Here is a 13,205-nt window from a genome sequence, read left to right on the forward strand (position 1 = left end):
TGTTAGTGCTATTTTGCTTTGTAATTCTTACCTTCCCTTAAAATAATTTCTTGAGACAAGATCTGTGTGTTCTGTAATGTTGATGGAGGCAAAATAGATTCCGAGACTATAATGAGAATTTGGAGGGGAAAGGGAAGTATTGTAACCAGTGAGTAATTTGCTATTATTTATACTGTATCAGCTAACCTTGGAGCAGCTTTTCTTCTCTGCTGATATGGAGTTCAAAGTTTTTAAACAGACGAGCTGCTAGATGGAAGCAACTTGCTGCTTTTCTCAGTACATTTCCCCAGCAGTTCTGAAAGTTACATAAGCTAATTTTCCCTGTTAGCCTTTTAACCAGGAGGCAGTCCTGTATTGTCTCTTTTTTTTCTTTGCTCATTTGCATGCTTGCTGGTGTGCACTTTGCAGCACAGAAACAGGCATGTCCTCGAGGAGGCTGGGCTGCCTGCTTACAATGCTTTTGAACTTGTATACTTGGAGTGTATACTGGTGAGAGAAACCTCCTCCTAGGTTTGGTCAGCAGAACTAGCCCTGAGGAACGTTTGAGCGTGTCATATGATCCTTGCTGTTGCAAAACGGATCTCTTGTAAACAGAACTGCACTAGATTGACTTGTGTATCTAAATATTTGGCTGCCATGTCATCTGATCCAGGTAGGTCTAGGGTTTAATTCTACTGATGGTGATTGACTTTTCCCCCCTTTATTTATGAAAGTACTGTGTAGTACTTCTAATCTGAATTCTTACTGTTCTGTGTGGGTGTGTGCATGCTTTTCATAATTTTGAGCAACCTAGAATAAACGGAGACCACAGTTTTGTGATCCACATTTATAAATGTTACCAGTTCTGTTCGTGTGCTACTTGGAAATGCTGCATCTTTTCTTTTCTCACTCTTTGTTTTCTACTGGCAGTGTTAGCTTGGAAAGCACAAAATCTTATAACAGCGTGCAAAAATACTGCCTGTTAATCTTGGCTCTATTTCTTTCAAGTGCTTGGAAGTTTTCTTGAGCAACTGAACTGGTTGTTACATTAAGTGATTTCTGTTTCCGGTTTACTCCTTGAGTTGACAGCTTGGGAATACTCTGTTTACAATAGAATCATTCCAAGTTCCTGTTGGTATAAATAATTAGGGATGGAGAGGTCAGTTTTCCCTCTATTAATGGCTGTTTCACCAACAAGCAGCACTTTCTAAAAACAAGTGTTAGAAAAGAGTGGATTTTTTTTTTGGAGAACTTTAGTATGTATTAAAGCAACAAGGCCTTTTACTTGTGTGGTATGTCTTTAAATATATTTAACAGTCCTCTGTAAATTAAAAAGTATGTTTGTTTTAGGAATACAACAACAGTATTTATATACCGCTTTTCAACAAAGTTCACAAAGCGGTTTACAGAGAAAATCAAATATCTAATGGCTCAAAATAGTTTGTTTTTGCTCGCATTAGTTAGGTTTCTTCAAAAAATATTACCCCTAAGAGTTTTATCTGGGTTCTTATGTTCCACACTCTATAGGATGAATATTTTAACTCTGTTTATCTTTATATCTGGCTAAACATAGTTACATTTAATTCTAAATAAAAGTATATAATAAAGAGGTTTATGTACAACCTCTTTATTGTACATAAATATTCAGTAACTTTATAAAAAAGAGGATCTCATTTCTTCTGTCCCCCATCCATATGTATATATTATGCATGAATGGTGTGTAGTGAATTGAACAGTGCAGGAATGAGACCCTTGGTATAAAATAATTCATCCTGAAATCATTAATAAGTTATTAGCCTCCTTTCAGAAACCTCACAACTTTCTAAAATATGCTCAGCAATTCCTGGACATTTTTTACATGCGGCTTTTTAGTGGCAGGATCCTGCTCTCTTGTTGATGGCCTCTCTCTATCTCTCTCTCCCCCCCCCCCCCATTCATTTGCCAATTCTTGATGTACCAATCTTATTTAGATAGGAATTTCATCCTGGGCAAGGTCCCTGCTAACTGGGCAAAGATGAAGAGATATGATGGTGGACTTGCTTGCCCACAGTGGAGGTCAATTCAAAAGAGCCAAGAGTAGTAAATTGTCCAGAGATGCAAGAGCTAGCCTTTTCTTCTGTGAAGTAGGCAGATGGGATGGCAGGATGGTGGAGAGGAAGGCAAAAAAATAGAAGGCAAACAGGGAGCTGTAGGCCTCAGGGAGGCAGAGGAGGACAAGACAAGGAGGAGTGAGATGGAAGGAGCAGGGCCTAAACTCGGAAGGAGAAGGGAGGCCAAGGGCCAGGTCAAGAAGCTAGGAAAAAAGCAGGGCTGAAAGGGACTATATAAGGAAGGAGATAAACAAAGAGAAAGAGGGCTAACCACCACAAGGGGCATGCCTCCCTCCTATGAGGATGGCATGGATTTGCAGGAAGCAAGTCCAATCCTCTGCCTTGTTAAGATGGACCCCTGTGAGGATTGGTAGACCTGGAGACTGGGAAAGAGACTGTGATGAGACTAGGGTTGGAGCTGTACAAGAACAAGATGTGGACTGCACTTAGAATACAGATGATGGGCATGTACAACTCCTTGTAAACAAATCCTCCTTTGAAAAGCAAGCTTTGGGTCCCTTGCCTGTTTTCACAAAAGGAGAGCACCAAAAGCTTGAAGATATGTCCCACATATCCCCTTTGACGCTATGCTAATGCCCTGGGAGGAAACTTTGGCCCCTGCTGAAGACACACCTAGCCAGGAGCCTTTAATTTATTTCTCACTACAGCCTACAGTTCACACACTCTCTGCTGTGCCAGACTGTTTGGGAATTATTGGTTTAAGAAGAAAAGAATTCGTTTAGATTGGTTTCAAAATCTGTTTTGCGAAACAACAGTCCTGGAACGTGCTGGAATCCCTAGCATGTACGAACTACTGAAACAGAGACGCCTGCGTTGGCTCGGTCATGTCGTGAGAATGGATGATGGCCGGATCCCAAATGATCTCCTCTATGGAGAACTCGTGCAAGGAAAGCGCCCTACAGGTAGACCACAGCTGCGATACAAGGACATCTGCAAGAGGGATCTGAAGGCCTTAGGAGTGGACCTCAACAAGTGGGAAACCCTGGCCTCTGAGCGGCCCGCTTGGAGGCAGGCTGTGCAGCATGGCCTTTCCCAGTTTGAAGAGACACTTGGCCAACAGTCTGAGGCTAAGAGGCAAAGAAGGAAGGCCCATAGCCAGGGAGACAGACCAGGGACAGACTGCACTTGCTCCCGGTGTGGAAGGGATTGTCACTCCCGAATCGGCCTTTTCAGCCACACTAGACGCTGTTCCAGAACCACCTTTCAGAGCGCGATACCATAGTCTTTCGAGACTGAAGGTTGCCAACTACAACTACTATGTTCTAGGCATGGTGCAGAGCATGGGCAGGAAGCGTGGATCTTGCATGGGATGAAATTCCCATCTAACTAAGATTGGCACATCAAGAATTGGCAATTGAATAGGAGAGAGAGAGAGAGAGAGAAGCAAGGTGCAAGAAGGGCAGAACCCTGCCATTAAAAAGCAACAGGAAAAAAGTTCAGGTATCGCTGAGTTATAGGACCTAAGGAAGATACCACTTAAAATGCAATGTCCAATTCTCTCTCTCTCTAAAAAAAGTACATTTTGAGGGGGGAGACCACAATGTTGTATTTATAGCATTTTCTAAAATAAAGATGTGAAGGCAGAAAACTTAAAAACCAGAAGCTGCAGTGGAAAGGTTCCTGAAGCAAGCGAACCTCTCACTCTCCTCTATGACTTGTCCTCTTTGACAGGTATCCCATTTTACACAGACAGATATTTGCTTCTGATTGGACCACAAGAGCATCCAAGATCATACCACTATAGCTATGAAGAACGGAGCAGCAAAACCCATCCTTCGATGGGTGCAGTAACAAAACAGTGCCACCAAAACGCATTCCAGCATTTTAGGATGAGAGTGGTTATGTACTGCTCAGGTTATTAACTGCTGTGCATGGTAGGGAAAAAAATTAGAGGGAACACTGCTTGGCAGAAGTAGTGCTGCTGAAAGGGTGGTCCATGTGATAATTGGGTTTTCCCATATCTTGGAAATATGATCAAGATTTGCATATTTTCTCTTCTGTCATTTGCAGCTAATGAGTTTTTAGGTGAGAGCAAAGTTCTTATTTCTGGTCATCACCTGCTTCATGATGCCACTTCTTGCTTAATGACATTGCTTCCAGCCCTCAGCAGGTGTCATAGGTGCTAACTTTGGCCCTCTGGATGAAAAGAGTTTCAACACCCCTGTTGTAGGATGTCTTTTTGTGTTTGAGGGATGCTTTATTTGAAGGATGTCCTGCCTCAGAGAAGGCAATTATAAAAACTAGATCCTTTCTAACTCCAAGGGAAAACGCACTCTGAAGTAGTGCTCAGACAATTTGAGGGAGCCCCTCATTATGTTCAAAAATAGATGCCCAACGTTCTTAGTGCCTATGGTTAGGGAACCTTATGTTTGGCACCCAGGGCTTACTTATTTCTTCACAGCTCAGATAGATTTTATTTTCTTAGTAAACCCATTAAAGTCAGCTGAGCTTGAATGAAATGCTAGGCTTATGATACACATTCAGTTCAAGCATGGAGTTGTTGTGACACATTTTTTTGAGTTGCATAGTACCTCACATAGTGAATTCTTGCTATTTGTAGTCCAAAGCCCCAAACTTACAAAGTTCTTGAGCTTTCATGTATTTAATTTATACAAATGTCAGTTTTTTAAAAAAAATAAATCTCATTATAGAGAGTATTTTTTTTTCAAGTTGCTGTAATTCCAGGGTTTGCCCTGGTGGGTTTAGCAGGGATGATGAAGAATGTTGCAAATGAATGATTTCACAGAGCAGTACTCTATCCTGGCTTGAACTAGACCCATGATTCTGTTCCTAAAGAATTTCCAGTCTAGTCAGAAGCGGGAAGTGCTGGAATACTTAGGCAGCTCCCCCCCCCCTCTCTGTGGTGTGTGTGTGTAGGCGGGCCTGGCCATTTTGTGGTGTGGTATGCAGTTTTTTCTTGTCCTTTGTAAACTGATGCCTGTTAAGCAGGGCAAGTGTGCTGTCACAGAAGTAGAGATAAGCACTTGCTCTAGTTGAGCATATCCAAACCTCACTTTAATCTGAAAGAGGTTTAGCTATTCTGCTTTAATGTTAAATTCCAAGTTTAAAATCAGTCTCTTGGGGGGAAAAAAACCAGAAAACCACCAATCAAAAGTAATTCTGAGAGGAAGATGAGGTTCTGGCATTCATTCTTCCTAGCTTAAAGTTAGCTCTTTTACAGTATCTCTAGATGGAGGTGTAATAATCTTGCATATTTATGCTGCTTTAGAAGTCAGAAGTCTGCTTCCACAGCATTAAGCACATCGGACCAGAAAGACAGAATGAAATTCTGTGTTGCATGGAGCTCAGCAAGACACAGGAAATCATTAGGTCTACAGGTTCGCCTCTGCTCCAGTTCCTTTCTTATTTGTCAAGGGACACTGGCTGGGGAGCGGAGAGACCCTCCTCCAGGTGCAGTAGGGCCAGGCAGATTCATGACACACAGACAGATAAAGGAATTTCAACTCAATAACTGTTCCTAGGCAAGTACTGTAGGTTAAAGAGCCACGGTTCTCCCATTAGTGGTTTCTCAGGGAAGGGTGAGTGTGTCATGTAATCTGGCCAAGGAGAAGGAAATGATACATCCTTTGTCTCCAAGACTCTGATTAAGAAAAGAAAAAAAAAAAGTTCAAAGGCAGGGTTTGCTTTTGGGCTGTTACAATGTAGCTTGCTGTGTAATAGAGAGAAGGAAGAAAGAGCTTTGAATACTTGATTGCTCTGCAATTAAGAATACAAGCTCAAAATTGGAATATCCTAATTTTAATGCCATATAAGTTTTTTGTTTTTTTTAATGTAAAGGAGCTTTGTTTGTGCCAAGATTTTTCTCTTCCCCCACCCATGGCATCAATGTTCTGAAACAAATTAAAACATGTTTCCTTTGACAGAGGTATCTCCAACTTTTCAGTAGATGGACTTGGTGATGCCATATTGGTCTTATTGATTATTTGGGGAGGGGGAAATGGGAGGAAAGTAGGGAGAAAGTAAATGGGTGAGGAAACACATATAAACTTGGTCAGATTTTAGGTGCTGTTTAACACAGGAAAAGCTTTATGGGTTCTAAACTAATGATTTGTCAGGAAGGTGATTGTCTTCACTGACCATGATGATTGCCTAATATCTGTAGGAAGGATTAATATAAATTTGATTTAATATAATTTAAATGCAGCTGCTGTTTTTAGGAAAGAACAAAATGCTGTATGGAACCCTCATAATGTGATTTGCTCTTAATAGATTTCATGGTGATCCTTTAAAGACTGTGGTGCATTCAGGAAAGCATTATTGGCTGCTCTGTTTTTAAATTTTTAGTGGGGCTGTGTGTGTGTGTGTGTGTGTGTGTGTGGGCTGAAGCATCTTTTTATAACTTCCTGTATCTAAAAATATTGACTTAGTAGATCCACAGAATTTCCTTACTGTAAAGAGCATTTGCTTTGATCATTCTTGAAATCTATTTTAAAAACAGAAAAGCGTCACTTTTATAAATCATTTGACTATATGAATGATCTGGGCAGGATGGTTGAGCATGATGCACCGGAATGTTATCTGATGATTTAAAGGAACCCTGATAGTAGAATTGCTACTTCTTCCTGAAAGGTGAAAATCTCATACGACCTAGGTCGTGCCTCATTATCCACTGGATATTTGATTTTCTCTGTAAACCGCTTTGTGAACTTTTCGTTGAAAAGCGGTATATAAATACTGTTGTTGTTGTTGTTGTTGTTGTTGGGGTTCTGTTCTGGAACCCCAAGTGGATAAAAAAAATTAGTGGAAAAATAGCTTTAAAGATCCACTTTCAGGTTTATTGCTCTTCTATTGTTGCCCCAGAATGCACTGGTATAGACCAACGGTTTTCAACTGCTGTGTGCCGTGAGGCTGCCTCAGGTGTGCAGTGGGACCAGAGCAGACAGGCAGCAGCTGCGCATGCCGGGGAAGCGGCTGCTTTGAGCCTCACACTGCAGTAGACGAAAAAGGAGCAGGCAGCCAGCTAAGGGGCTGGTCGCCGTTGCTTTGCACCTCCTGCTGTCGCTTGCTCCTGAGCAAGACAAAGGCTGCAACCCTATCCTCATTTACCTGGGAGTAAGCCCCTTTGACTATTTTAGGTCAATACTTACTTCTGAGTAGTCATACCTAGGCTTGGGCATTGAGGTGGTTGATGCCTGCCCCGTGTGCTGATTGGGCAGCCAGAAAAGCCTGGAGGAGGTCAAGGCGGAGTGAGTGAGAAGAGGGAGCCAGGAGCAGGCAAGGGGGTAGGAAGCAAGCGACTCTGCTGAGGCCACCAACCTAAGAATTGGCTGGCTGAAAGGGTTCTTTTAAGTCCCTTTTCCTTGCCACAGTTCGCCCTCAACTCCCCAAAGTGACCCTCCCTGCCTTGCCTTTGCCTTTTAGAGGAAGGGCGTTGGGTCACAGTCCTATCCACACTTACCTGGGAGTAAGCCCCATTGACTATAATGGGGCTTACTTCTGAGTAGACATGCCTAGGATTGGACTTTTGTTCTCACTCTTTTTTCTTAAATTCTGGAGCAGGCAACTGGCACTTCTCTTCTCCCGACTCCACTCCCTCCCACAGGCACATTCCCCCCAAATCTTATAACTGGAGTGTAACATCCATGGCAGGAGGAGGCCCCTTCCCTGGGGTTGTTACCGAGCACGAGGGGCTTACCCGGTCAATGAACAGTGGTCAGCGGTGAATTAAAGGATGGGAAGCAGGTATGGTAGCTCTACACAGGTGGTTTAATTGCGTCAACCGTTTTACATTCATGTGGACTGTTACTGCACGGCCCACCGCACTCTATCTGACTTGTGCCGTCGTTATCTGATCGGCTCAGGACCCGGCCCTTCCGGCTCCTTGGTGGTTCCAGCCCAAGCTTCCTGGCCAGGGTCTCTTGGCCCAGAGCCCGGGCTCTGGAGGGTCACAACCCTGCTGGCCGGGGTCAGACTGGCTGGCCTTGGGAGGGCCCACGGCGCCTCTGTGCTAGATCCCTGGTCAGCTAGCCACCACGGGGTATAGTTGGTGGCAAGCGTCCAGCTCAAAAACCCAGTTTCTCCAGGGTTCATCCTCTGAGTCCGGGCAGGTCCCTGCCCCGCCCTCCTCTCTGTAGAGCGGACAGCAGCCCCTTCCCTCTGGCGGTCTCTCTCTTTCCTCTCAGGCAGGGGAGACTTTTCCCCTCTGGCCTTCCACCCCTCTGGAGAGGAGTGACCCCTCTTTTCCCTCTCCAGGCTCCTTATGAGGCCAACCTCAGGTCGGTTCAGCCCCATCCCTCCTGACCTGTTCCCAGCTGTTCCTTGTCCCTACTCCCAGGAAGGTGTTCTGCAAGGGCCCCCAGTCCTGATGACACTTGGGGCTTACTCCCAAGTAGGCCTCGACTCTAGAGGAGATCCCTGCTCCCAGGGAACTCCAGACCACCGGGGCTGGGCCCAGGTGACATGGAGTTAGCACCAATCTTACAGTCCCTCCCTTCACTCATCCCCACCTTCCAAAGGTCCAGAATCACTTGCCTCACATTCTCTCTCTCTCCCCCCCACTCTATCTGAATCCTGAAGTTGTTTCACTCATGTCTCTTCATTGCCCCTCTCCCCACATCTCTCAACTATGTGCTCAATCTGACCTCTCTTTGCCAGCACTTTCTGGCCTCACACTTCAATAACATCTGATCACCCAACTTCAAAACATTTTTGGTCCTTTCCAGAATCACATATACTTTCCTCTCTGAGCTTCTTGTGAGTTTCTTTGTCATGTAATGATTTAATTGATTAATTATATTAATTAAAAATTAATTATAATGTAGTGATTTAATGTAAAGAAAAAAACCTTGACAATTTTATTGCCTTGTCAGTGTGCCATGAGCTGAAAAAGCTTGAAAATGACTGGTATAGACACTATACTGCATTCAGCCACTAGATGGAATCTAATGGAATGAAATTATAATTATTTAACAGCGCGAAGGTAGGAAATTGGATTTTGGTGCTTTTTTTTCTTGTTACAAGGCGTTTAAAGATGGACACTGTTATCAGTGGCGAGTCAAATCAGTGGATATCAAGGTCCCACCTGTATGAGTGATGCATACTGTAACCTGGCAAACATTGTCTCTCATCCATAATTGCTTCACAGATCTGTGCAAACAGAGAATCCCTCAAAAGTCCATAGGCAATGCTTACATGGTGTCAGTGGAAAAAAAGCTTGACCCATATACACAGGAATTCAAATATTAAGGCTTCCCCTTCCTTTGTATTCATCCAGCCTGGACTATATGTCATTAGCAAAGCCAGTGGGGAATCCAAATTGTTACTTCTCTGCCAACACAGGTGCATTGAAGCATCTCAGTCATTCAGTACTAAATGACAGCAACCTGTAGGCTGTGGACATGCTCTTTCAGAGTGAATTTTAAGTTGCATGGGGGGGGGGGAGGAATTGCTTAATGGAGACAAACATAATTTGCCCAGGATGTGAAAAACAAAAGATCAATTGCAACCCCTAATAGAGCAGGCAGGAGGACAGTTTTCAGGTGAGAGGTACTTTTATGTAATAGTTTCACCAGCTTATTGTGTATCCTTGTGTATGGCATGAAAATAACTTGACTATTAGAGAATTAGACAAGGATCCAAAAGACTGTGCAGGAAGCGTTCCTGTGTGTGGCTTGACTTGAGATGTGCCCCTTTGGCCATAGCTCCTCTTTGACAGCAATTTTCAACATCTGTTAGCACACTGAGAAGGTGCTAACATTGTAAAGGCATACCATCAGTTTTTAGACAATTGACAAGGCACACTTGTCAACAAGGAGCTCACATACCCCAGCGGTCCAACTGAAAATGACCCTCCCCCAAACTCCCATGGCACAACTGCAGACCTTTACGGCACACCAACGTGCTGTGGCTCTGTGATAACTGCTGCTCTGTGATAGGCTTGTGTGCTACAAGCAGAAAAATTTTACTTTGGGGGTTTAAAGAGTGACATGCAAGCTCTCTGATGATAATGCCATCAGAACTCATTGTGTGATTTCTGGGTTGTATCAAGTTTTCAGAAAGGGGAAAAAGATCTTCCTTAGTGAGTACGCAAAAAAGATTTGTAAGCCATTGACTGGGTTAGTATCACAGAAGTGCTGTGCTTTTTAATATGTTGCAACAGAGGTATATGTGTATAATCAAGATTGTTGCACCCCCGCAATCTAATCATTGGGGCTTCCCTTCTTTTTCCTCACTGTATGTTAAAAGAGATTATAAAGGCAGCAGTCTTATGGTGGTGGAATAAAAGGAGAAAATGTGTCAGTTGGGAAGGGGTGAGGAGCAAAGAGAGGCTGTATGAGATGGGAATTCTACCTATAGTTTTACCTCCAAACTCTGAATTGGATATAGCTAAGATTCTTTGCCAGCTACTGTCTCAATTATTTCAGCTTGCACAGAAAAATCCAACAGACTGAGAACCTGGACTTCATGTCTTCTATGGTGGGTTGATGCCTTATCAAAACAGTTGGTGCTCAGAGCTCCCATGTGTTTTAGTTCACCACTGTTTACTTCTCCACCAGGGTGACCAGATGTCCACTTTTTCTGGGACATGTCCTCTTTTTCGCTGGAAAAGAACTTAAATGTCCTCCTTTTCCCTGTGAGCAGGCCCCCTGCAGAAAGCACATAGCCTTCTTGTAATTAATAAATTATATGTAACATAGTTTTCAATTTAATAAGTAATATTTTGTTTCAGTTAACCACATGAAATCTATATACATGTGTTTTTAGATTTTATTTTGGCATATCCTACACTTTTCTTGGATGTCCATTTTGGGGTGCCTTAGCCTCATAAAAATCAAAATCTTGTTAAGTGTTCTTGTATTAACTTTTACCCAGCAGGCACTTGATGCAATGAAAATTCTTTGTTAAACACTGGAGGGAGTGGCATACTTCTAAAGCTTGACATTTGGAGCAGTGCTCATAACAGTTTCAACACATTCAATGAGAGAGATTGCATGTTAATATGGAAGGTAAACAGTATCTCCTCATTTTCTAAACATGTTGACCTGCTCCTCCCTTTTCTTCTTTAACATCTGTTAGTGACCCTGTAGCTCAGGGGTGCTCACACTTTTTTGGCTCGAGAGCTACTTTGAAACCCAGCAAGGCCTGGAGATCTACCAGAGTTTTTTTTTTTACAATGTTCGCGCCATCATAACATATAACATTTATGTGTACAATGTATGTTGGTGTACCTTGAGCCCCACTGAGTATAACAGGACTTACTCCTGAGTAGACATGCCTAGGATTAGGCTGTGAGGCTGCAATCTTAGCCACACTTACCTGGGAGTAAGCCCCATTGAGTACAATGGGCCTTACTCCTGGCGTTTTCACCCAGAGGCACCTGAAGGGGGGGGGTCGGCACTCCGTGATCTACTCATTTTGCCTCGCGATCTACCGGTAGATCGCGATCCACCTATTGAGCACCCCTGCTTTAGCTATATCAATGTAGTATTTCCATGACAACACTGGTGTAGTAAATGTGTTGTTTTGGGGAGGGGATAAGTCTTTCCAAAGCTGTATCTTATAGTTGTATTTGTGACAGTCTTTATACATTTTTAAAAAGTCATGTCCAGCTCATTACATTTAGTAGCAACTTCCTTCTGACACGGGTCAGGGTTTCTAGTCTGTCTACAATCACCTGCCACTCTTCCTGATGTCACTGTGAGGAAACTTTGTCTACATATTGCATTGGCCTCTTGTGAGTACAGGTAGCCAAATTCTGCAGTTGTTCTCTCAGTGCATGACATGTCCATCTCTGTTTTTACAGCTGTGTTGGTGTCATATTTTTCTTGATGTCTGGCAATCATTTGGAACTCTAATTTTTTTTAAAAAGTCCTCCTTAATGTTGGTAATTCAGCCAAAGATATTCCCTTGTTTAAACTGATGTAATTGTTTTTGATCTTGCAGTTTCAGACCTTTGCATAATTGTCATGTACAGTTTTGGGCGGGAGGAGAAAGGGAGAGAAAACTCTTTGTCCTAAGTAATCAACATCTGAACTGGGGGTGGGGGGATAAGAGCAGTTTACAAAGGATTAGAAAAAACTGAAAGTGCCCTCTAAATTATCTTGCTATGGCATTATAGCCACATTTAATAAATGAGAAATGCAAAAGTATTAATCATGACTTTTAAAAAGACTGTTCAATTGTCAGCAGCTGTATTGCCAACAATTCTGATTTTTTTCCTATTAAAGCAGAGTAGATGCAATCCTGTTGTTTATGCCAACCTTTAGGAGGCAAAAATTGCAATAGTCATGGACCACACGCAATGCCAGCTGTGGGCAGTCTCTTGTGGTTTGTGGGGAAGCATCTCCCAATTGAGTACTCCCCCATGGACCACCAGAGGGTAGAGAATGGACCACCCACAGCTGCAACTTTCAGTGTCTCCACCCTCTCTGATGATCTGTAGGGAAGCATCTCCCAAGTCAGGGGTATCCAAACCTTTTGGCAGGAGGGCCACATCATCTCTCTGACACTGTGTCGGAGGCCAGGAGTAAAAAAGATTTAATTTACATTTCAAATTTCAATAAATTTACATACATTTACATAAATGAATATATTAGAGATAGAACTTATATAAATGAATGATGGTCTTGCAATAGCTCAAGGCCTATAAAAGGCCTTACACAAAGCAAGACCGACCTTTCCTTCGCTGCTGCAGCTGCATCACAGACATGAAACAGCAAGCAGCGGAGGGAGCCCTCGTCCCAAAACTCACGTGAGAGGTCAAACAGTCGCCTTCACACTGAAAGCAGTTGCATCGCACCAGCACGGGCTCCAGCAAATCTCTGGAGGGCCAGAGGTTCTTTGGAGACTAGGGGCTACCCACGGGCTGGATTGGGAGTCCTCAAGGGCCACAAGTGGCCCCCGGGCTGGTGTTTGGGCACCCCTGTCCCAAGTGGACATTCCCCCATGAACTACCAGAGAGGGTGGAGAATGGAATTCCTGCAGCCTGGCACTTCAGTGCCGGCTGTGGGCAGTCCATTCTCCGCCTTCTCTGGTGGTCTGTGAGGGAGTACTTGCTTGGCAAGACGCTGGAAGTGATCAGAGGATATTTTTTTCCCCTGAGGCCCCTGGACCACTTCTCAGGGTATTTCAGACCACCTGTGGGACCACAGGTTG

At 43.4% G+C, this 13,205-nt stretch overlaps 1 protein-coding gene across 1 annotated transcript in view; it reads left to right on the top strand.

Moving 5' to 3' along the window:
• Window positions 1–503: 503 nt before the first annotated feature.
• Window positions 504–13,205, top strand: part of FGD4 (FYVE, RhoGEF and PH domain containing 4) — a 68,497-nt gene continuing 55,795 nt past the window's right edge. The window contains exon 1 of the mRNA XM_066633230.1: window positions 504–652. Within this exon, the coding sequence (XP_066489327.1) occupies window positions 556–652 (97 nt within the window). The 5' untranslated portion in view covers window positions 504–555. The remainder of the gene's footprint in view (window positions 653–13,205) is intronic.

Source organism: Tiliqua scincoides, chromosome 7 (genome assembly GCF_035046505.1).
Source record: "Tiliqua scincoides isolate rTilSci1 chromosome 7, rTilSci1.hap2, whole genome shotgun sequence".
Lineage (NCBI taxonomy): Eukaryota > Metazoa > Chordata > Lepidosauria > Squamata > Scincidae > Tiliqua > Tiliqua scincoides.